Source organism: Eubalaena glacialis, chromosome 3 (assembly GCF_028564815.1).
Source record: "Eubalaena glacialis isolate mEubGla1 chromosome 3, mEubGla1.1.hap2.+ XY, whole genome shotgun sequence".
Taxonomy (NCBI): Eukaryota; Metazoa; Chordata; class Mammalia; order Artiodactyla; family Balaenidae; genus Eubalaena; species Eubalaena glacialis.
The window spans coordinates 15870571-15894053 of record NC_083718.1 but is presented as its reverse complement, the minus strand read 5'-3'; the positions used below and the strand labels follow the sequence as shown (position 1 = coordinate 15894053).

The following is a 23483-nucleotide window of genomic DNA, read 5'->3' as shown; positions in this document are numbered from 1 at the left end:
CCCTCAAGAACTCATCCTAAGGCACTACTAAAAATTCTTCTGCCTTTACATTTCTCTTTGTCATTGAAGAATTATAGAATGTAGTGGTTAGAAAGGAAACTGGAATCCTTCTTTATATGTGATCTAAAACTCTCGTATGGCAATTTGACAATTTCCCTTCTGTTTCTGAAGAAGTATAAAAATCTTTAGACAGTCATTCAGAGAAGGGGCATCTATAGATTCAGCTGCTATAATTGAATCACTCCTGAGTGTTTTCTGCAACGTGGCTCCAATTCTTAGGGCACCCATTTCGTAAATAATAGTAAGTGTTATGATAGGATAAACATTAAATAGCTCTTTTAGTGCCACCTATCTGTATTTTCATATTTTATATTATTTTTATTCTTATTTATATCAAGATGTACTTTTATTTCCTTTAAAACTTCTTACAGTTTTGTTTTGTTTTGTTTTCTCTTTTCACACTTAACTCCCCAGAAACCTTTGTATTTTTCTATTTTCTCCTTGATAAGCTCTCCTGGTTTTGCCGTGGATTTCCATTTTTGTCAAAGGTAGTTTTGTAAGGTTTTGAAAAATTAACTAGATTTTCTTCTACTTTTTTTTTTTATTTGATTTATGGAATGGTTTTCCTAGTGTTCTTCATTTTGCTTCCTAATGGGCCATCTAGCTCACTTGACCTTGTGGACAGTACTATGTGACAGCATCATAATTGATGTTCAGAAAAATGACCTTGAGATACCAAAAAATATCACGTAATTTAAAATGTATTATTTTACTTATTACTACTTTTGGGTGGAGGATTTCTATTCTGCATAAGCAATAATCCTTGCCTCCAGGATCTTACCATCTCATGGATAATATGCATGTGAAAAGGTATAAAAGAATCTGGCATGTCTGTATATGATGAGAGTACCCGAAAAGATATGAGAACCAAGAAATCATTTTCTGCTAGGGTGGTTTGAGAAGTTTTCATGAAAGATTTGAATGGAATTTGAGTTGAACGTTGAGCCTTGGAAGTAATTTTAAGAAGAAAAGAGGGGCAAAGATAGATCATCCTCAGAGGGACGTCTGAAGGACACAGCAAAAACTGAATAAATCAAATTGGTGCATCAGGAAGTTCATATAAGGTAATCATTGTAATGTTGGTGGAAAAGTGGATGAGAGTCACATGGGGCAGGGATTTTGTGGGCTAGGTGAATATTTTATGTTTATTCCAGAGGCCATAGGAATCTATTGATTTTTTTAAAAGTTGAGTTAACGACATGATCAAAGCCGTCATAGGAAGAGGAATATGATCGTGGTATGCAGTGTGGATTAGAGGGGGACGGGACGGAGGCAAAATACCCAGTTAGGCAATAACTACCATAGTTCAGGTGTGAGCTCACACAGGCCTCATTTAGGGGCCTGTCAGAAGGGCCTTGTTGCGAAGGATGAGGATATAATGTTCAAAGAAGAAGAGGAACTAGTTTGAAAAGAAATGTGATTATTTTGTGTGTGTGTGATGCTGGGTCATCCCAGTAGAAGTTTCCAGCACTGGGTTAAAAGGGATGGGGCAGGGGAACTTGTGCTCATGCCTTGATACTAGAAAGTGAACAAAGTCAATGACTTCGTATTGACTTTTGAGGAACTAAAAAAGGGAAGTAATGCTGTTCAGAAAACATTTTTTTTTTCCCTTTCTAACTAGTTATTGTTCCACTCTTCCTGAGAAAGCAGAAGCTTGGGTTTCTTTTTAAATAAGTATAAGGAGAGCCATGTAGAGTGGAAGGATCTGGTAGTAGAATACTAATTAACCCTTAGAAAATGACTAGCAACACTCTCTTGATGCAAAATAAATTTTCAGTGAAAATCGCAGTGAAAAATCATTCATCTAAAGTTCAGATTCTAAATCCTTTTATTCTCAGCCGTGACCCAGCCAGTTTGGTTCCTTTGACTTATCCTTGGTTCTCGCTGAGTGTAATAATACAGTAACCCAGTAATATCTCTGAGGAAGGTGATGGTGTGTGCTTCTGTTGATGCAATTAATATTACTCTTAATATTTCACCTATTATGTTAAAAAGTAGTTGCTTTTATTATTATAAATGCCCTGAATTAGAATGCTAATTTAGTCAATTTTGATAGGATTATCTTAAGTTATAATGCACAGGCTGTTTTTTTTTTTGAAGTCATGCATACTTAACCAGTTCTCCGTAGTTATGAGTGGTTAGGTGTTACTTCCTGTTGAATTAGCAGTAGCTGAGTAGTTGAGTCTTTGTACAATCCTGCAATCCACTAATGTGATATTTAATGAGGAGACATCAGTCTGGAGAAAGGTAGTCAATATAAATCAGTGTTTACAAAGTGTGATTAACTCTGAAATATTTCATCAATGCTGTGGTCCCAGGCAGACTCTATGCTAATTACTAGAATCTGTGCGTGTTTCAGGGGACTTGGACGGACCCTGGGTATTGCGGACATGGAGCAGCAAAATTGCAATTATGCTCGGACCGTCTCTGATGACAATTTATGCATTTGGTGTGATGACCTCCCCCTTCCCAAGAGGGCAATAAACAGAATGCATTTTCATTAAGATACTAATGCACTTAATCACAAGGGGAAAGGGTTAGGAAGTAACGAAAGACCTTCAAGCACTATGTGACAGAGCTGATAGGGGAGAGAGGCTTTATTTTAAAGGCAGCTTCTCTACAAAGCTGTAGGCAGCCCCAGAGCACTTCTCACGCATAGTCTTTGGCACTAATTGAAAAATTGCAAGTTAAAGTTTGGATCTTCTGGCGACATCCTTATCACTTCAAATGTGTTGTTACTAACGTAAATGATGTAGACTGTAATATTAAAAATATAATTTCATAGCAGTTTATTTTTATTTATAGCACTTCCATGCAGCTTGAGTGTTTGGAATTCATTATGCAAGTAATTGAATAAACATGATGATGATGGTGATGATGGTGGTCATGATGGTTGTAATGAAGGTGGTGATGATGATGGTTGTAATGAAGATAGTGATGATGGTGGTGATGATGGTGGTGATGGTGACGATGATGGTAATGATGGTGGTGATGGTGGTGATGGTGACGATGGTGATCATCATCATCGGTAAACATTTTCCAAGAGTAAAATTGTATTGTGAGGCTCTGGTAAGTGATGAAGCGAGAACCATGTAACTTCAGTCCCTGCCCTCAAGCAGCTTACTGCGCAGTCCCAAATTAGCCTACTGACCATTTTTCACATTGAGATTTGTACCGTTCAGTGTCAGAGAGACAAAAAGTCTGATGCATCAGGGCATTAGTAACCAAAAGAAACCCAGGATGGATGGTACTGTAATACGGTTTTGATGTTGGTGTTTTTATGGAAATAATCCGCTGGGAAATTTCTTTTGGATCCTCAAATTCTGGAAGACCGCTACTTTGTATGAGTGGATGAAGCATAATTTTAAAGGCTGATTTTAAGATTAATCTTTTGAAGAGCTTCACCATATATCTTCTCATTGTTTGATGCATCTTCAGCGGTTATAGCGAGCATCTGGCTTCATGATATTTGTGACATCCTCATGACTCCCGTTGACTTTGTTTTGAGGGAGGACGGCAGGAGTAGCAGAGTTGGTGTTGCCTTGGGGATGCTAGGGTTGCCTGGGTCTTGCAAATCTAACAGCTTCTTTTCTTAAACTCTGTGTTTTAGGTAATATAGAATATAGCTGCCCTGCCACGAATGAATGTGAAATCACAAAGCGCAGACGTAAATCCTGCCAGGCTTGCCGCTTCATGAAGTGTTTAAAAGTGGGCATGCTCAAAGAAGGTAAGGCTGTGTGCTAGTGCTCCTGTACTTTAGGCTGGGGGTGCGGGATGTACAGGGAATTACAAAAATATTAGAGAAACCAGGCAACTCTGGGGTCACAGTAAGTATCCTGAATCTGATAGCAGAATACTCCTCCTTTATACCTGGACTTGCTGATCTCTCGTGGCTAACTGCTTGACATCAACAGGAAGGGACAAGGTAGGACACATCTGATGTGTAGCTAAACCCACCAGGTATGCTTGGCAGTTCGGGTTCTTTTCATCTTTACAATTTGCAGAAGGCAAAGGATGAAGGGTAGCCAAGAGGCTACTGTCATTGTCTTTTTGCTTTCTTTTCACTACTAGGTCTACAGAGAGATCACCCCATCTTTACTGAGGTATAACTGACAAATAAAAATTGCGTATTTTTAAGGTAGATGACCTGTATTTCATTAATATATATTGTGAAATAATTGCCACAATCAAGGTAATTAACACATCCATCACTTCATATGGGTACCATTTTCTTTCTTTTTTTAAAATTCATCTTAGGTTTAAAGCACTCTTTATTCTTTTCTAGTCTTATCTTTGGGACTTATCTTCTATTATAAAGAGTTTGTAACAATGGTATTAAAATTGTTGCTTTCAGTTGGGGATAACAACAACAGACACAAAATAATAACAATGAGCATGTATTCCGTGCTAAACGAGTTGCCTAAGTTCACACAGCAGATGAGGGCAGAGCCAGGAACTGAACCCAAATAGATTCTAGAATTCACTCAAGTCCCCCACCCAAATCAAAGTTCCTGAAATCTTTGTATATTTCAGTATGTCTAGTGAAACTAACATTTTAGCTTGGACATGGAGAAAAATTGTTCTTTTTTGTGGGAGGCCAAGGTTTAGTTTTTGGTTTGTTTTTAATATATTTCTGTATATGTATGTGCTTTGTAGATGTGCATTTTATATACTGCATTTAGGTTTTACTGTTTCCTTCTCTTCAGAAAATTTGCCAGAGTTTAAAATAAATATGATAATTTTATACAGTAACAAAATGGAAATACGGTCATTGAAGTTTGAAAGAATATGAGGTAAATTAAATATTTAAATGTACTGTTTCTGTTGAGTCATAGACTGTACCTTGTTCCTGGGGTCGGCCTTATGAGTTTGTATAATTTGTTGTTACTGGAGATCACCTATTTTTTTAATAGGCTTTTTTTTTTTTTAGTAAATTTATTTATTTATTTATTTTTGGCTGCGTTGGGTCTTCATTGCTGTGTGCGGGTTTTCTCTAGTCGCCGCGAGCCGGGGCCACTCCTCGCCGCGGTGCGCGGGCCTCTCATTGTGGTGGCTTCTCTTGTTGTGGAGCACAGGCCCTAGGCTCATGGGCTTCAGTAGTTGTGGCTCGCGGGCTCTAGCACACAGGCTCAGTAGTTGTGGCACACGGGCTTAGTTGCTCCGCGGCATGTGGGATCTTCCCGGACCAGGGCTCGAACCCGTGTTCCCTGAACTGGCAGGTGGATTCCTAACCACTGTGCCACCAGGGAAGTCCCGAGATCACCTCTTTTTTAACTTCTAAATCCAAGTAGATCCAAGTATTTATTCCTCATGAATGAACCAGAGCTTCAATTAGGTATGGCATCACCAGATCTCATAATTTTTCCTGGCTTGTTCTTATTCCAAGATTTTAACTGTGAACAATGTCATAGGAAGATGAATGAATCAGATTATATTTGGGTACGTGGAATTCATGCTATTTTTCTCTTGTCCACTAAAAATTAACTCCTCCACTGACTAGGAACTAAGAAGATTCTCCCAAAGTCTTCTCATCCTCAACTTGAAAAATAATTGTAAACAAGCGTGTAACTTTATCATTAAAGCCTTATGGAAAGAGGACCAAGATATTTTGCCAAGTAAAAAAATAAAATAGAAAACAGATTGCCTGCAGCAAATGGATGGACCTAGAGATTATCATACTAAGTGAAGTAAGTCAGAGAGAGAAAGACAAAAATCATATGATATATCACTTATGTGTGGAATCTAATAAAATGACACAAATGAACTTATTTACAAAACAGAAGCAGACTCACAGACACAGAAAACTAACCTGTGGTTACCAAAGGGGAAATTGAGGGGGGAGGGATAAATTAGGAGTTTGAGATTAACAGATACACACTACTATATATAAAATAGATAAACAACAAGGACCTACTCTATAGCACAGGGAACTATATTCAATATCTTGTAATAGCCTATAATAGAAAAGAATCTGAAAAAGATATATATATGTGTGTGTGTGTATATATATATATATATATATATATATACAACTGAATCACTTTGCTGTATACCTGAAACTAACACAACATTGTAAATCAACTTTAATTCAATAATTAAAAAAAGAAAACAAATTGCCTAGTAGGATGATTCAATTTACATATAAATATATTTTATATAAAATATGCTTATATTAAATTTATATTAAATAAAAAATTTATACAAATTTGTACTGTAATAATTTATATTAATACACACACATTATGATGGTATATGCATGGAGAAACAGAAGGAAGGATAAAGATTGGTACCAGTGTTAACACTAGTGAAAAAAAATCAGGGTAGGGAGTACTTTTCTTGTTTACTCTATAGCTTTTGGCACTGTTCGGATTTTTCCACAGTGAACACGTTTTGCATTTATAATCCATTTCCTAAATATTTATTAAGTTCCTCTCATGTGCCAAGCACTATTCTAGGCTCCAGTGATGCCACAGTGAAAACGACAGATGTGGTTCCTCTTGCTAGAAGAAAGCTTATGTGGAAGATACTAAAAGGATAACAATTTTAACAAAGGAAAACATATGAATAATAATCCAACGATAACTGCCCAACCCATATGACAAAGAGTTTTCCTCTGAGTTAGGACAGTGGTGATAGCTGACTTTCTTGTGGTGGAAACATTACCTTAGTAATTGCCTTAAACCCCATAGCAGAGTAGCAAACAAAACATATTTCAGAGTGTAACAAGTGATTGACAATCATATTTTTGGTCTTAATTATCTTTATATTGCCACTTAGTTGAGCTGTAGAGACTCAAACCAAACTTAACACTCATTCGAAAAGGCTTAATTTAGAGTTTGGACTTGAGGAATCATTATTTTCCAAAAGCAAATCAATGTTTTAAAAATGTTATAAAAGTAATGTATCAATTAACACTTTGAATGGGTGTGTCCTAGATTTGGATTTTATTGTCAAAAACTAAAATACATGGAGGTACGCCTCCATGTCCAGGTAAATAGGATTTTTTTGATCAGTTTGATTTTACTGCTACAGTGTACTCACCTATTTGCCCTTCCAGGTTTAAGGAGGAAGTAGAAAACATATTTTCCCCTAAATAATTTTCCCCATTGTGTTTTCAAGCAGGAACAATCTTGAAGGGTGGTTAGAGTGACTGAAAAGGTGTGAACTGTGTTTAATTAAACATTGTTGGTGAAAGTAAATAGGACGGGTGCTTATCTATAATTCACACCTCTTCAGTTGCTGTTATCAAGCCTTTAGAGGGACTGTTTTCAAGGGAATTGCTGCTGTTGCTGATATACTCAAAAAATAATTTATTTTCCTTAACTTCCTCGTGCCCACTTTGGTGGAAAAATATCTCTAAGCCCCTTCCCCCAAATAGAAAGGAGATGATAGTTATGAGTAAATATGGAATACTCTTTTTCTTGTGTCCTTAAAAAAATACAGTGAAATATTGCATTACACCCTGCATATAAATGCACAGTTACGTTTGGCCATCTCCTTGGCTCAAGGCTTACCTTCTCAGCCTGGAGAGAATGATACTGTCTTAAATGTATCTTTATGGATGGAGAGGGGTTTCAGTCCCATGCAGTATGTCAGAGATCATGATGTTGTAAATCTATTCCAATGTAAACCTGTTCAATTCGATTACCGGTCCGTAATAATATTTGTCTCTACAAACCCCGTGTTGGCCACAGCAGTCCGTACAGGCTGATGGCACAGCAGGTCGGGAAATTGACAGACCAAATCTATTTAAACAGAAAACAACATGAGTTCTAGAATCTGAAATGAAATCAGATTTCAACAGCTTTGATGGGAATCTTCTTTCCTTTCACAGGTATTTTTATTCACCTAGCCACGTGCATCTTAGATAAAATGCTGCTTGAGGGAAATGAAGATGTTTTCATTAAAAAGGGCGTTTATAGAAAGATGAGACTTTTACTCTTTTAAAAATAATGTCTTGGTTTTACTGACTGGCATTTCTACTAATGATGTGAGGTACAAATGGAAGTGGTGGCTTAGCGGGTAAACAACTCCAGTTACATCACAGTGTGTGTTACTAAATTCCTATAAGACGTGGCTTCTCATTAGTCAGCACCAGAATCATAACCAGATGAACGATGTTTGGTTTTAATATTAGAATATTTGAATCAAAAAATTGTTACCAGTGGAAGCAAAGAAACAGTTGTGTGGGGAAAACAACAAAATGCAACAACATAAAACTGTGAGGAGTACAGTTAAAAAAAATGGTACTTTGTTCAAATCCAAGTGGTTGCACCATTCCGCATCCTGAAATATCCCCTTCGCTTTTCCTGGGCTCTACTTTCTGCCAAGCCTCACGAATGATGGGCCAGCATTATTTTTTCGGCATTATACCATACTGTATGTCAGAGAAAACCCATCTATTACAAGATATCTGGTCTCAACATTCCCTTTTCATTTTTTTCAGGTATTGTTTATTTGAAGGAAAAAACAAGAACTAATCAACGTGCACCTATAAATCTGGTCAAGATTTATTTTTATGTTGATCTTTCTCCTTAGTTATCGTAGGACATACCAGTTCGGTTTTCTCTCTGTCAGTGGCAAACAGACATTTTATGAAAGCAATAATTATTTTATTTACGTATAGAATTCACGGATCAAAAGATTGAAGAAAGGGTTTTTGCTCTTTATTGGCGTGATGGGTTTCACCTTGGCAACTCAAGTATTTTTCTTTGACTCTTGCACATGAGAGCAAGAGATGCACATTTGTGTGCAATATTATATTCCCCAGCCAGGCCAGCCTGCACGCCGTAGTACAGATGAATCCAGTCAGCCTGGCGGACTGGTTTAGTTATTTCATGCCAAGAAATTGTGCTTTTCACTTCGCCTTTAAAAAGATGGTTACTTAACCTTTCTAATCATCACTTTCATCATTTGCAAAATGGTAGTGGCAATAATAGTATTTGCAAATAAAATGTTGTTGTGAATAGCCAATAAGATACTGCAGGTTAGGTGCTCAGCATACCATGTGACCCAGAGCAAGGACCAGATCAAGGTTAGCTATTGTTGCTGGAGACGGTAGGGGTCAAGCTTTAAGGTCAGGTGGACCTAGATTCAAGCCCTGGCTCTGTCTCCTCCTGGACCTGGGGCAAGGTATATGACCTCTAGGACTCACTTGCTTCAACCTATTTATTTATAAATATGGAACTTAATCCTTTGTCTACCAAAGAAAATGGACAAATCACACACCTTTTCAAACGTGCAAGAAGAAATATAAGAATTCTACTACCCTCATAGGTACATTAAATTTTACTGAGGTAACTTTGATATCAGAACATCGTGGAAAAAAAATCAGAGGAGAGAAATAAGTTTTAGCACACCTCCATAAATATTAAGTGAGCTTCTCCCATGTGTCTGGCAAAACATTGTGCTTTGGCTTTTAATTCTGATTTTTCCACAACCTTGCATTGTGATTTTAAGCAAGTCCATTCAACTCTGCCTTCATTTCCGTATGTGCCGGGGAGCAGTTAGACTACTTTCTTTCTCATCTCTTCTATTCTAAAATTCTATAAGTTTTGTTAAAAATGATATAATGTCTTTAGAAACATAGTGCCAATATATGACACAAAGGTACTTATAATTATTACTGCTGCTGATAACTATATCCATAAGTTTGAAAATACAATAAGAACTATGATTCGATAGACATGGCTAGTGAATTGTGCTACTTTGTAAATTTTTTCTTAACTGAATAATTCTTTGGATGCTTTGCATCTTTCTAGAAAAGCAGGAGGTACATACCTCCTGGTCAGATATATTTGAAGTTTTGTTGTTATATTTTTAAAATAAAAACATTGCCGTAAGTGGGAAAGGAGAAGAGTGAGTTTATACAATTTTAAGTGCCTTCTGAATACTTCCTTTGGGGGAAAATGAGTCATTAAAACAAACAAAACACGTAACTATGTTATGTGTTTTGTCGATAACCGTATTTACCTTTCATATCTGATTTGACATCTTTAAAGTAAGTTTCTATTACAGAGGTGCTCAATATTTTCCTCCACTTTTTAAAAGTCTAAAAAATAGAAGGGTGAAGATTCTAGGCTGGCAATTTACAAGGTATGGTATAATCGTGAGTCTTCCTCTTCAGGGTAAGGTCAAAGCAGTGGTTGGGAATCAGCATTTGAAATAAGTTATTCAATGTGGAAAGGCACAGGATATTACGGTCTTATTATCACCTTAATACTCACTGAGAGGAAAATAGTGGGACCCTGGGTGTCAGATTCTCATTAATCAGATGAGGAACTCCAGGTTCAGAGAGTTTTAGTAACTTAGCCAAGGTCCCATTGCATATCAGTGGGAGTGAGATGAAAGTCAGGTATGTCATGTTCTCAGGCCCCTCCTGTAGCTCTGTCAAGCCATGTTGCAGGCTTGACCCAAAAAGGGGTCTTTCCTGCTCCAGTGTGGGTCGATTGCCCACCATCTCAGTACAGCAGGCCTGTAGTGGCCCGAAATACTCATTGAAGGGTGGAGAAAATGGGAAACAGTGCTGGCACTCCCAGGAAGCAGCAGAACTTGTTGGTTTAACAAGGGGTTTGTGCCTAAGATACATGCATAAATGGCGTTCATAAGGAAGGGGCTTTTCCTTAGGATTCTGAATGGCGAAACCAGACTTTTCACCTGGAGTTTAATGAGGCCACTGAAGATACAGATAATGGTGGGGATCGGCCCAGGAAAGGTCTTTACAGGATAACTGAGCAGCTAGACTATTGCGCATAGAGTGAGTTGGAGAAGGCATTGTGTATCAGGAGCTGTGGAGGTGAGAATGGCAAGGTTAAAGATACTGCATAGAGGGACTTCCCTGGTGGCACAGTGGTTAAGAATCTGCCTGCCAATGCAGGGGACACAGGTTTGAGCCCTGGTCCGGGAAGGTCCCACATGCCACGGAACAACTAAGCCTGTGCACCACAACTACTGAGCCTGTGCTCTAGAGCCCATGAGCCACAACTACTGAGCCCATGTGCCACAACTACTGAAGCCCAAGTGCCTAGAGCCTGTGCTCCACGACAAGAGAAGCCCCTGCTCACCGCAACTAGAGAAAGCCCGCACGCAGCAACGAAGACCCAACGCAGCCAAAAATAAAATTAATTAATTAATTAATTTTAAAAAAAGATACTGCATCGAACAATGCATTCAAGTCCGTTCATTTTGGTCAAGCTGAGTTAGTGTCTGTTTCTAGATAGGTCCCTGGGAAAGAAATTAACCTGAAAAAGTATGAAGATCTAGAATGATCTTTCATTTTCATTTCTTGGTTCTCTAGTACCTTAAAAGGCTCATGCCGTCTATGCCCTGCTTAAATCTTTTGGCTTGCCACATCATTTAAAATCCATCAAGCGTTGCCAGTCTGTGTAGAATGGAAGGCCCTCATCATTTGCTCTGTCTCATCGATTAATAAGACCTACCTCATATTTAGGGAATCTTTGAGTGGAAAAAATGATAGGAGTATAGAGGATTCCTCAGCAGTAGAGGATTCTTTGTCCAGAGACCCTATTTATTCTGAGCTATTTTATCATAATCCATAGTGTATACTTCCTATTTCTACTTTTTAGTTTGGAGAAGGCATTGTGTGTGTGTGTGTGTGTGTACACATATATACATATGAGACAGAGCACAGATTATGCATTTATTCATTTAGCTGCCATTACGTCTCTCCAATCAGTTGTCTTGAGCCCCCAGGTTATAAAGAAAAATTATCCCAGAACTGTTTTGCTGCAACTCCAGCTTGTGTTTTGATTTATATATGGCAGTGGGAACTCTGAGAGTCTTCTGGGTTTACCCTATCAGCAGAAGCAGCAAAGAGCAACTTATCTAATTACCCTTCTGTTTCATATCTTCCATTTTAATAAAATGTTCATTTAAAGGCTGTAGCATTTTTTCCAGGTAGATTCTCTTTAAAAAATACAAAAACTACTCAGCCCATTTATTAACAAACAGATTTGTTTTTGCTGACTTAAAGAACCTGCTTAGTGCAATTTATCCTAGCAAAATATCTTTTGTGAAAACCTCTGAAGAAGACATTGCCAAGGTGAATTTTTTTTTCCCCAAGTCTAATATCATTATGCTACCAAGTCGAAAACAGAAATTATTGGTAGGGAAATTTGGGTTCCTACTGCCTTCAAAAAGGAGAACAAAGAAAAGGAGAAAGCTTTAATGGTATTCAAGGAAAATATTTCTTTGTTAGATGACAGTTAATAGAACTGCATTGACCTCACTGGTATTTCTTGCACTCTCTGTTGTAATATTATCCTAAGAAGCTCCCTCATTAATGCAGAGTATTAAACAAAACTCCCAAGTTATAATGTAAGCAATAGCAAAGAGCACCGTTTTCGTGAGCTCTGTCTTGACATTAAGCTGTTGGGAGTATACTTAAGGTGCCATGAAGACTTATTTCATGTACAGGTACTGCACTACCAGATGCTGACTTTTTTGGGGTTTTTTGTCATGCTTTGTTGGTATGAAAGCCTGAATAGTCTTAAAATGAATAGCAAAGATTTTGAGGGTAAGAGTAATAACACTTATTCGTGAGAGCTCAATGTGCATTAGGCTATGTACTGTGTGCTTTAGTTGGATTTTTATTTTTTTTGTTAATCCTTACGGTGACCTCCAGAGGTGGGTATTTCCCCATTTCGCAGAGGAAAGACAAGCTTAGAGAGATTATGTTACTGGCCAAAGTTCTCACAATGCATGATGGAGTCTGGATTTTAGAGCAGGCGTTCTGGCTCTCCTGCTTATGTTCTGTATTTGTTTAATACAGTAGGAATATTCTACTATGTATTTAGCTTGGGATTCTTCAGCGGCTATGGGTATTATGAGATACTGAGCTCTTAAAAGATTACTTAAATAAACCAGTTTTTTTCCGAACCAGGGCTCACTTGATCGCTTTGAGTTCTTCACTTCATGTCCGGAAATAGAATGAACTGTGTTGAAAGGCAGTAAGTTTCCCATCACTATGAGAGATGATGTAGAGAACAATTTCAAGTGTCATGTGGGGATTAGACTAGAAGATCTTTCATGGTGACTTCCCACTATGAGATTCTTGAGATCTCAACATAAACTTTGGAATAACTTGCCAGTTATAAACTGTGAATAAACATCAGTAACACTTAAGCTGTTCAGTTTCTGGGAACCCGATTTTGGGGGTCAAGCAGTGTGTGACATCTTATTTAAATCCCAATTGCAGCAGAGAGGAACGTTTTGTTTCGTGACATAGTTTTACTCTCTGGCTCCAGTTTTTAGTTAAGTGAAGTTCAGAACCAAATTCCTTATAAGTTTTGCTTTTGTAGAGAGCAGTGAATCTGAGTCACTGACTTTGAGTACCATCTGCCTCAGTTGTTTTGAGGATGTGGCCATAGTGGACCGCTGGGATATTACAATCTTATCTGTCTTATAAATGGGGAAAATTGAAATACTAATGTTTTAAAGATTTGTCCATGACTCTGTATCTAACCCATGTGAGTCTTAGTCTATCACATATTTCCTGTGGACCTTTGGTTCTCTGGAACCATTTTATATTTATATATTTTTCGAAAATAACAATTACATTAGAAATGAAGTGGAGAGATTCTCTTGTGTGAACTTACCAAACACAGCACTGAGAATTATTTGAACTGAATACATCTACCCTCGCTCGCCGCCTTAGTGTGAGAGAGGACAGAAAGATTGCAATTATAAGGAACGGTTCTCTTAGCTCCCTTCCTCGTGCTTTAATGGGAATACTATTAATAGTTAATCATTTATTTGATTGTCCTCATTTGTCATTTCCATTTGTGAATTTGAAATAGGAAGCCAGCATTTATCTAATATGCTACCAATTTTTATTCCTTTTGGATTATTAAAAATCCCCAATGGATTTTGCCCCAAGGGGGAAAGAACCTGCTTCAACATTTGCTCTTACACGAGAAGTCTAGTGACAGCATGGTAAGTGGGGAGGGGAGGTCCCCGCCATATAGGACTCTGTTGGAATTTTTCCCCACCAGCCTCCAGACAACAGATTTTTGTTCCTTTTCACCAATACCCGCATATATCAATGTGGCCCTGTTGTTTGTGACATTGTGCTTAAATTTAATGTAAAGGAATTCTGGTATATATTTGAATAAGGCCCGTTTCATGAAGAGCTCCATGGTTTTATTTCCTTTGGGCACCATTCCTAACGTGTTAGTTACCGTGCTTGTGAGGCTACACAGAATTCTGCTCCCTCTGTGTTATCCAAGGCATCAGACATGATTTCGTTCACTTTGAAGTCTCCCTCAAAAGAAAGCGAGCACTGGCTATTTCTTGAGAGATTGTTCTGGAGTTTTGCGTCTCTCTCTCTTAGTAGGTTGTCGAGCCACCAACCAGCTTCCCTGAGGCAAGCTGTCTGCAAAGGAATAAGCCAGCTGGCTTGGCCAAGGTTGATCAATGATGAGCGGCAGGCTGGGTTCCAGGTTCACAAAAGCCACTCAGTGGAGAGTAGGTCAGCGGCTTCCCCAAAGCCAATTAGCTGGCAGAAGTCTGGGGTGCCTGGTGCTAGCCAAATTCCCTGAGCCTGATGGTACTGGTGGGGAGTCCATCCTTGGGCTTCCTGGCAAACCAGACTTAAGTGAATGGCAGATTGTGCTGTTTGAGAGCCAGTGTGGCTTTGTGGCCACGAGAACAAATATCAGAGCCCTGCCACTCCCACCCAGCCTTCCCCGGGCAGATAGCACAGCCCAGGCGCCTTCGAAGCTGCTTCCCAGGTGCGATGGAGTTCAGCTGAGTATCCACATCCTCATTTTGTTTTTACCTGACTTCAGCTTATATGCTTTTTAATATTGACGTGACTGTGAATCATGCCATTAAAAGAGAAGCACATGGAAATGATTTTGGAAGCAGGAAGCTTTATAGAGACCTTTGAGAGGAGGGTTAGGATTTCCACTCTTAAAGCCCCAATTGTAAGAGCCCCTGCTTCTACACGGCGGTTGGAATATCATGGGCCCGATGTCAGAACCCAGAGGGAGGGTTTCTTAGTGATTGCCCTTGGGTTAACCTGTCTCTCCAAAAATGATGTGTATCTAAAGTCATAATCCCTTCCCTATTTTTCTCAACGATTACATTTTCAACTGTGAAGTCTTTTCTACATAGGCTGCGTAGTCCTAGCTTTAGATGCCTGGACTGTTGGATGAGCATCTTTTAGGTACATTTGGGATGTGGGGAATTGAAGGAGTAGACTATGTAAGAATGAGATCATTTGCATTACCTTGTTTCACTTAGCATGTGTTTCTGCTTAGCTCTGTACTAATTTCTGGTTCTGTTTCTCAGTTCCAGCCAGCACGTTACCCACTTAGGAAGTGAAGTTCATTTTGCCCGGCCTGCCTCTCAGTTCTCAGCTACAAGTGTTTTCCTTGTGGCCTCCTGAGCCCTTATTTAGTGGCTTTTCTATGTCCAGTTAATTTCCCCCAATTAAACTTTTCCCTCATACCTAACTTTTTTGGGGCATACAACTTCCCCTTCCTTCCTCTGCCCGCCCCCTGCCCCACCTTTTGAACATTCTTTTGTTCCAAAATTTCTTCTAAAAGCGAAGTTTCTTCATCACCATAGTGAGTTGCCATTTGGTGGTTTCCAAGCTTATGACCTCCGTAATTATCCCCTCCCTATCCCACCCCCCTTCCCCCGGATTCACCCCCTGCTCCCTTAGACATTTATCTCCAGGCCTATTAAGTCTCTTCAGTATCAACATTATCATAATCATTAGTATATTTGAAGCCAATTAAGTGGCAATTACTCTGACCTTAGCCAGTCTTAGGTTATTATCAATTCATGCATAATTTGGAAATATTTGGAAGGAATGTGGATTCTGGCCTTATGGTCTAATCGGTGTAAATATTTCTATGTGCTGTCCAAGAAATACAGCCTGTTCATTATAACATCTAGAGTTGGGGTCGGGTTATTCCTCTGGAAGCTGCTTTCTAGCAACTTATGGACCGAAATCATACATATTCGCCAAACCCATCTTCAAACATTTATTCATCCACTTTTTATCCACCCGTTCAATGAATATTTTTGAGGCATGGCTCCATACCAATCACTTTATTAATGCCAGGGTTAAAAAAGTGAACATGACAGACAAGTTTCTGCCCTCATGGAATTTATGATCCATCATCAATAATCATAAGCCTGATTATTTACAATTATATAGATTTTTCTCCCTTCTGAATTTTACCAGCCTTTATATTGTTTCATACGACTTAGCATTTTAATTTCATGTAGGGAAGTAGAGTGTAAAGATGAAAAGCTCTGTGTCTCAGATCAGATGGGGTCTGTGACTGTGGATCGAGCCCTTGTAATGTGTCTAATGCAAAAGAAGAATTGAATGTTTAATGTTATTTAATTTTAGTTAAATTAAATAGCCCCATGTGGCTGGTGACCAACCTACTGGACAGTGCAGGCATAGAATCTGAGTTCAATCCAAACTTTATTACTTACTTGCTGTGTTATCTCAAACAAGTTGCTTTACCCAAATTTTTAAGCCTTATCTGTAAAATGGGGGGTTGTAATTCTCACTGCCTCAGAGGGTTGTTTTGAGGTTTAAATGAGGTAATAGTTGTAATATTCTTTGGCAAAGTGCCTAGTAAACAAATAAGAAATCAGAAAATATTGTGTTAATATCGATATTAATTTTTTTTATTCTATTTGTCACTTAGTATTTACCATAGAGCAAAGCATAAACAGCTTCAGAACAGGGACTCTATCTGTTTATATTTTAGTCTACCATGGCACCTAACAGAACAACGATCACATAGTAGTTGCTCAATAAAATATAACTGATGAATTATTTCTTCTTTTTTAGTCTACTTTAGTAGGCTTTGAGTTCCATTATTAAAACTTGAATATAGAAATAATTTTGTCATAAATAATGATTTTAGAAACAATTCCTGGGCTATCATCATATATAAATCATTTCTACATTTTCCTTTACATGTGTGTGACCATGACAGAATAGTATTTCAGAAGTCACATTGTACTGAATTTATATTGAATACCCTGATGATACAGCAATAGATATATCCTGTCTCAAAAAAAAAAAGAAAAGAAGATGAGAAATGCCATTGTTTTTCACCTGTCTTGCCCATAGACATTTCATATGTTAATGAATATAAATGAGAAAAGTAATACCTGTTTTTTAAATTGAAGTATAGTTGATTTACAATATTGTGTTAGTTTCAGGTGTACAGCAAAATATTAAGTTATACATATATGTACTTTTTCGGCTTCTTTTCCATTACAGTTTATTACAAGATATTGAATGTAGCTCTCTGTGCTGTACAGTAGATCCTTACTGTTTATCTATTTTATATATAGTAGTATGTATCTCTTAATCCCAAACTCCTAATTTATCCCCTACCCCTTTCCCCTTTGGTAACCATAAGTCTGTTTTCTATATAAGACCCATTTTAAATAACTCATATAAATAACTTGCCTAAGGTCGTACAACTAGTAAATGGCAAAGCCAGAATTCGTTCCTGATTTCTCAGATGCTGAAGCCCATTGCTCTACTGATATTCATAATGAAGTCTTTTGGTTTTTCTCTTAATTAGTTGATCTTACCAGAGTGTTGAGGCGAAATATTATTTCTGGCACATGGAAGCCACCGTTCTCTGCTATTACTTCCTTTTGTGAGCAAGGAGACCTTGATTTCAGCGAATGGTTTTGGTGCCAGAACAATTAGAATTCCAGAATCATTCCTTGTTATAGATACTCTAAAATAAGAGGGCTATGCAATCACAGGACTGTTTTCTGATTTCTGTAAATGTTGCTATCTGTAGGACCGCAGGATTATTTCTTAATGTTTCCATGTAGACTGCTTCTACCTTTTCTTAGGAACGGTTTGAATCCTGTTGGAGCCGCTGGTATTTCTGAACTACACCCTTTCCAGGTAGGCTATCATGGGCTATTGTTTAGCAGAAGAGACCGCCGGTGCCTAGCATCTGTGCCCAAGAGGCAGTCCAGGTCATTGTCTGATGATTTCATTTTCTGTTGGTAGCATCACTTTCCTGCTTTGCAGTCAACAGGTCCACATTTGTGGTCTGTGAACAAATGTATTTCTCAACGATTTCATATATGTCTGTAGGTCTCCGGAGAAGTCATTAATTAGAATCTGGAGGGGACAGTGTAGAAAAATAAAGCTCCACTAATGGTGACAAAGTAAAAGGAACAGCGATTCAATTCAAACTCTGTGTGCCTAGGAAATATTAGATAGAGAATCTCCTGGTTATCTCACAAATCTTTAACTATTTGGTTATGTGCTCCAGCAGAGAAAATCTATCAAAACTTTTGTTAAGGTAGAAAAGAACAAAATCCCCCAGCTTTTACAGGGAATTCTACTTCTATTTTAATGCCACTCGGGAACTGGCCTCTTTGGAAGTTCCTAAGCTTATAAAGCTGGGAATTCTTCCCTTCCTCACCTTTCTTACTTAACTTGCAGTTACAGAATCTCACTAGCAACTGCAGTTAATGCATTGATTTTAACTGGAAACCCAGAAGGAGTGAATGCTGAAGTCGGCTGAACTCTTAAACGGTCCTGGGAGACCAGAGTCATTTGCACATTGGAAAACAGCTAATGGGCCAGGGAAGCAGAGGTTAGTTGCAGGGCCTTTCCTATGCCTCCCCTCCATCACAGTGAGAGAGATCACGGATAAAAAGTCTTCTCATGTGACCTGCTAAGGTACCTATACCTCATTCTTTTGCTTTATTTTCACTTTCCTTTTTCTTCATGGCTGGATATTTTAACGAAATTCTAGGCTGAGGAAAGTAGAGTGGAAAATGCTGAATCCTTAGTTTCTAACATTGCAAAATTCCATTAGGTAGTGTGGTATCTTAAAAAGGCACGGGTTTCATATATGGGCAAAATAAAGAGAATACATTTGGAATTGTATTATAAACACATCATTCGACATAGCGTGTTAAGATCATAGAATTTTCAGATAGGCAGCCTTGAGTTGTTAGGCGGCTGATTACTCACAAGTTTCTTAATGTCTCCAGCCTCGGTTTTTTCATCTATAAAATAGTGATCATAATAATAATGCCTTCCCTATGGAGTTTGCTGTGAGGATTAAATAAGATAACAAATTTAAAATACTTAGCACCCTGTCTGATAAATATCAGCCCTTGGTTAATGTCAGCTGTTATCAGTATCATTATCATCACTATTATTTTGTTGTCTAAGCATTCAGGACACTGCCTAGCTAAACCCAAAACAGATCTGTTTTGCTTGGTCTCAAATGTCATCTTCCTGGAATTTTTTTCTAAATGACCAAGTGCTGCGTTCACAGCAGGTTTGGGTTGTCTTCACACTGCCGCTCTCCATGACTTACTGGGGTCAGAGGTCCCCAGTAATGCTCTGTGTGACTCCAGCCCAAGACCCTCCCCTGTGGGTATGAGATCTGAAGGTGACAGGCAGGGTCGGCAGAACCTGCCAGAATTACAGAGACCCCTCTGTGGATTGTGGGAGAACAGCACACAAGTCTGTCATGGACCAGAAACGAATGACCTTGCAGCCATGGAATCACTTCTCATCCAGATCATGGCTAACTTTTTCCAGAGTGTAATTTATGGCATCTACAGTTACTTTTGGACATGCTAATGTGTTCGTTCACTTCTAGCTTTTCAGGGTAAACAGTATGTGAGTCATTAGTGAAGAAAGGGCTTTCGCCTCCACCTCGAGCTTTAACAATCATGCCATCCCTTCAAAACTGTGCTGTTTTAGGTTTGTTGTTTTTGTGGTTTTAGGTCTCTAAATAACTTGGGTTTAAGGTTGCAGGTCGCTGGGAGCCTGCAAGTTCTTTACTTGTCTTCCCAAGTTCTGCCTCAAAGCCATTATTCCAGCAGGGAAAGTAGAGAGTATAAATTACTCCTGCATAGGAATGTCCTCCCCTCCTTCCCCTTTCCCTACCTCCTTTCCACCCTTTTATTGACCTTAGAATATCCCACCAATGGCAGCAGCTCAGAGTTCCATATGGCACCCACAGCTTTAATGCTGGTTTTGTACCCATATACTGCAAATCTCGTGGCAATGGTTTTGGTCCCAGAGTATGGGGGTTGGAAGGTTTGGCGTGGAGAAAAAGAGAAAACAAAGAGAAAGCAGGGAGGAGAGAGGAAAGAAGGGAAACAAAAACGGAAAAATAGGCTTACACAGTACAGATGACTTAGTTCTCTGCTTCTCTTAAAACTTGCTTTCTTCAATACATTTTCCATTCTTTCTCTGTACATACAATGGTAACCTGGCGAAATACTGATGAGGCCAGAACGACATTTGAATCTCTCTCTGTTGCCCGCCTACCCACATCCCCAGTTTCCTTTTGGGGGAGGAGGAAAGGTATCAGCCCCTGGTTTGCCCCTTTACTAAGCTGCGTCGTTGAGTAAGAAACTGCCACCCCAGGCAGTGTTATTACTGGGCGGACGCACTGCCTGTCCAGCTCTTCCTGCACTGGCTTGTCTCTAATTAAAGTACTTGCTATGAATGATTTTTAAGCACCGGAGCTTAATGAAGTTAGAAAAAGGATTTGGATGCAGTTTGTGAAGACTTCAAATTGTTTGAGTTTTTTCTCTCGGGAGAACTGTAAAGTCTGGAGGCACTTTGAATTACTTACAATGTATTCCATTTTGTTCTTTTAAAAATTTCTCTTTTAGTGGTGCAGAGGTGAAAAAAGCCCAGTGCCCACCTCCCCCCTTACCCCCCAGGAGAACACTGTAACTCTTGCTTTGCAAAGTGGCTTCTTGGGAATTTACCAGTCTTTGAATACTGTTATCTAATTAAAGGGATGGCTGTGTCTTTTAATTCTCATTGGCAGTTCTACCTTTGACCCTGCAGTATTAGGAGTTAAAAGTAAAGTCGCATTCATCCAAGATAACCCGAAGCTTGTCCATTTGGGTACTTAGCCCTTTCACTGATGCCTGGAGCTCTGTGCCTCAGAGATACTGGGCTGAGCAGGACAACAGTAATCTATACAGTTCCGTGTAGATCTATGGAGTGAATTTCTCCAGCCATTGGTGGGTTACTGCTGACCAGTCAAATGCTGGCTAATACCTTCTATTAGATATCGGAGTGGCCGTAATTTGTCGTCGATAGCTATAATTAGGTTTATCTACCCTTTTAACCAATACCATAATCTTTACCAGATTGTTATTGTTTGGGGCTATTGAGAGAAATTCTGAAAAAACTGTTCTAAAGATTGATTTCAAAGCAGTTCAACCCTTTAGGGATCCTTCCTTTTATCCACCCCTTATTCATTTTCCTCTCGAATATTCAAATGCCTTCTCAGAAGGAAATGTCATGAAGGCATGTCATGTATCTGAAAAATAATTAATATAATTGACAGGAATGTCGGTTTTCTGCTGAGGTGTGTTTCTCCTAATCCCGCTGTGCAATCTTTAATATTGATCTAATTGTTAGGGAATCTTGTCACTCTCCGCTTACCCTACCTGGGCTAAACATTTTCGGGACTGAAGATCCTTGCGCTTCATAACATTTACATCTGCACTAGAGTAATCGTTTGACAAAAAATGGGTTTCCTTTCTCTTATGTGCTGGGGCCTGTGTCCATAACATCTATGCACGGAAGGGGTACATGCGTGTATACAGTGCCTGCCTGCAGTTGACAGTTTATTCACTGTGTACGTTGCATATCATATTGCAAATGGCACATCAGAGTGTTGGAATCTAGGCAATCAGAGTTCAGCACTTAAAGTGTCCAGGTTGCACCTGAACTAGCTGGAGCCTGCCAGCCCCCGCAAGCCCACTGAGAGCATCTGTCTCGCCACCACCTACCTCATGCTGTCTCCTCTGCAGGCCCTCCGATTCTTCTGACTATGAGCATAAATCATCCACCTGTCAGGAGCTCTTGCTGCCTGGATTATGCAATGTGCCTGCCTTCATTTGGAGGTGGTGAGAGCAGGAGATTGCTGCAAATCGTCTGCATTCATTTTAATGCCATCCCAGCCTTTCTTTAGCTTTAATGAGGGGATTAGGGTCGTGACAATGACTTTCAGAGACAATAAAAGTCTTCAAGATTCTGGAATTTGCTTTGTATGTTGGGGATAGCTGAGTTTGAGATTTTTTTTTTTTTTTTTTTTTAAATCCCAAGTAAATCATGGTTTAAACATTTAGGCAAAGAGGCAGGGTATTACACAAGGCCAGCTGTCTACAGCTCTATTTATTGGCTTTATAATAGTTCCGTCCAGCTGATGAAGTTAAGATCAGTCAGATTTGTGGCTGATCCTTCATGAGTTACTTTTATCTTCTTTCAGGAGTTGCTTTTACACGTATTGGGGAGACCCCATCCCCTACTCCACCCACATTTCCCCTTTGCCTCTTTTTCTTACTCTGGGCTTTAAAAACTAGAAACTCTTTAATAATTTCAGCTTCCCTATCTGTTGACTAGTAAAGGTGAATCATGTTTTTTTGTTTTCTTAAATACCTCTAATTTGTATTTTTAATTTTGATCATCCTGGTGTATTTAGAATAACCTCTATGCAAAGATTAAGTTTCTACCCTCCCTCACCAACTCACACACCAAAACGTATTAACTTTTAATTAGGAAAATTCTCTAGTCGTGTAAGCTGACATATGTGTGTGTGTATATATATATATATATATATGATACATATAAAAACATGAAATCGTCAGCTTCCTTAATTAGTAGGCCTTTTTGGCATATTCAGATCTCAACCAAATCGAGACATAACTAGGACTGTATTCACTTGAAACTGAGAGAATGAGAATTCCACTGACTCCACTGCTTTTGAATAGCCAAAGGGTTTCACAAATGCTCTCATCACATCTAGATACATAAGTGGCCATGAGATCAGAGGATTGAAAGGAAACATTGCTTTAAAAATGGGACTTGTATCAGTAAACCATCAGCTAAAGTCAGACTAGTGAAACATGTGGTTATGTGTGTATTGTAATATCTTTTTTAAATGTTTGAAAATAGTTCAATATAAGAATATTAAGGAATTAAATCATATGGTAGTTTACTGGGCAGAGTATATGTATTTTCTATAAGGTTCTTTTGCTGTCACAGAGCCTGAGATAAAGTAGGTGTTGGATTTAAATTCCGACATTGGTTTTCTTTCTTCGAAGACTTCGGGACCTCTTGCATGTGTTTATTTGCTAAAGGTGGTATTCAGGGCACCTCGGGAGTAAGAGAATGACAGTTCTCTGCTGGCTTCTTGTACCCCTGCTTCCTCATCCCCATGCTCTTTATACTTCTTCCACTATCAAAGCCAGAGAGCCATCCTGTTTTTCTTGGGTACAAGTGTGTGAATTTTATTAAAATCTGAGACACTTTTTAGTGTCTCACAAAGAGTAACAGCTTGACATTCTTTCTACTTCGTGTGTGTATATATGTGCATGTGTACATATTTGCATTATAT

General features: G+C 38.8%; 1 protein-coding gene across 13 annotated transcripts in view; it reads left to right on the top strand.

Annotated features, from left to right (window-relative positions):
• The window catches only part of ESRRG (estrogen related receptor gamma), a 627966-nt gene that overhangs the window by 475680 nt on the left and 128803 nt on the right, over positions 1–23483 (top strand). For all 13 annotated transcript variants that reach the window (XM_061187293.1, XM_061187292.1, XM_061187298.1 and 10 more), the window contains one exon: positions 3671–3787. In XM_061187293.1, coding sequence (XP_061043276.1) covers positions 3671–3787 — 117 coding nt within the window. The remainder of the gene's footprint in view (positions 1–3670; positions 3788–23483) is intronic.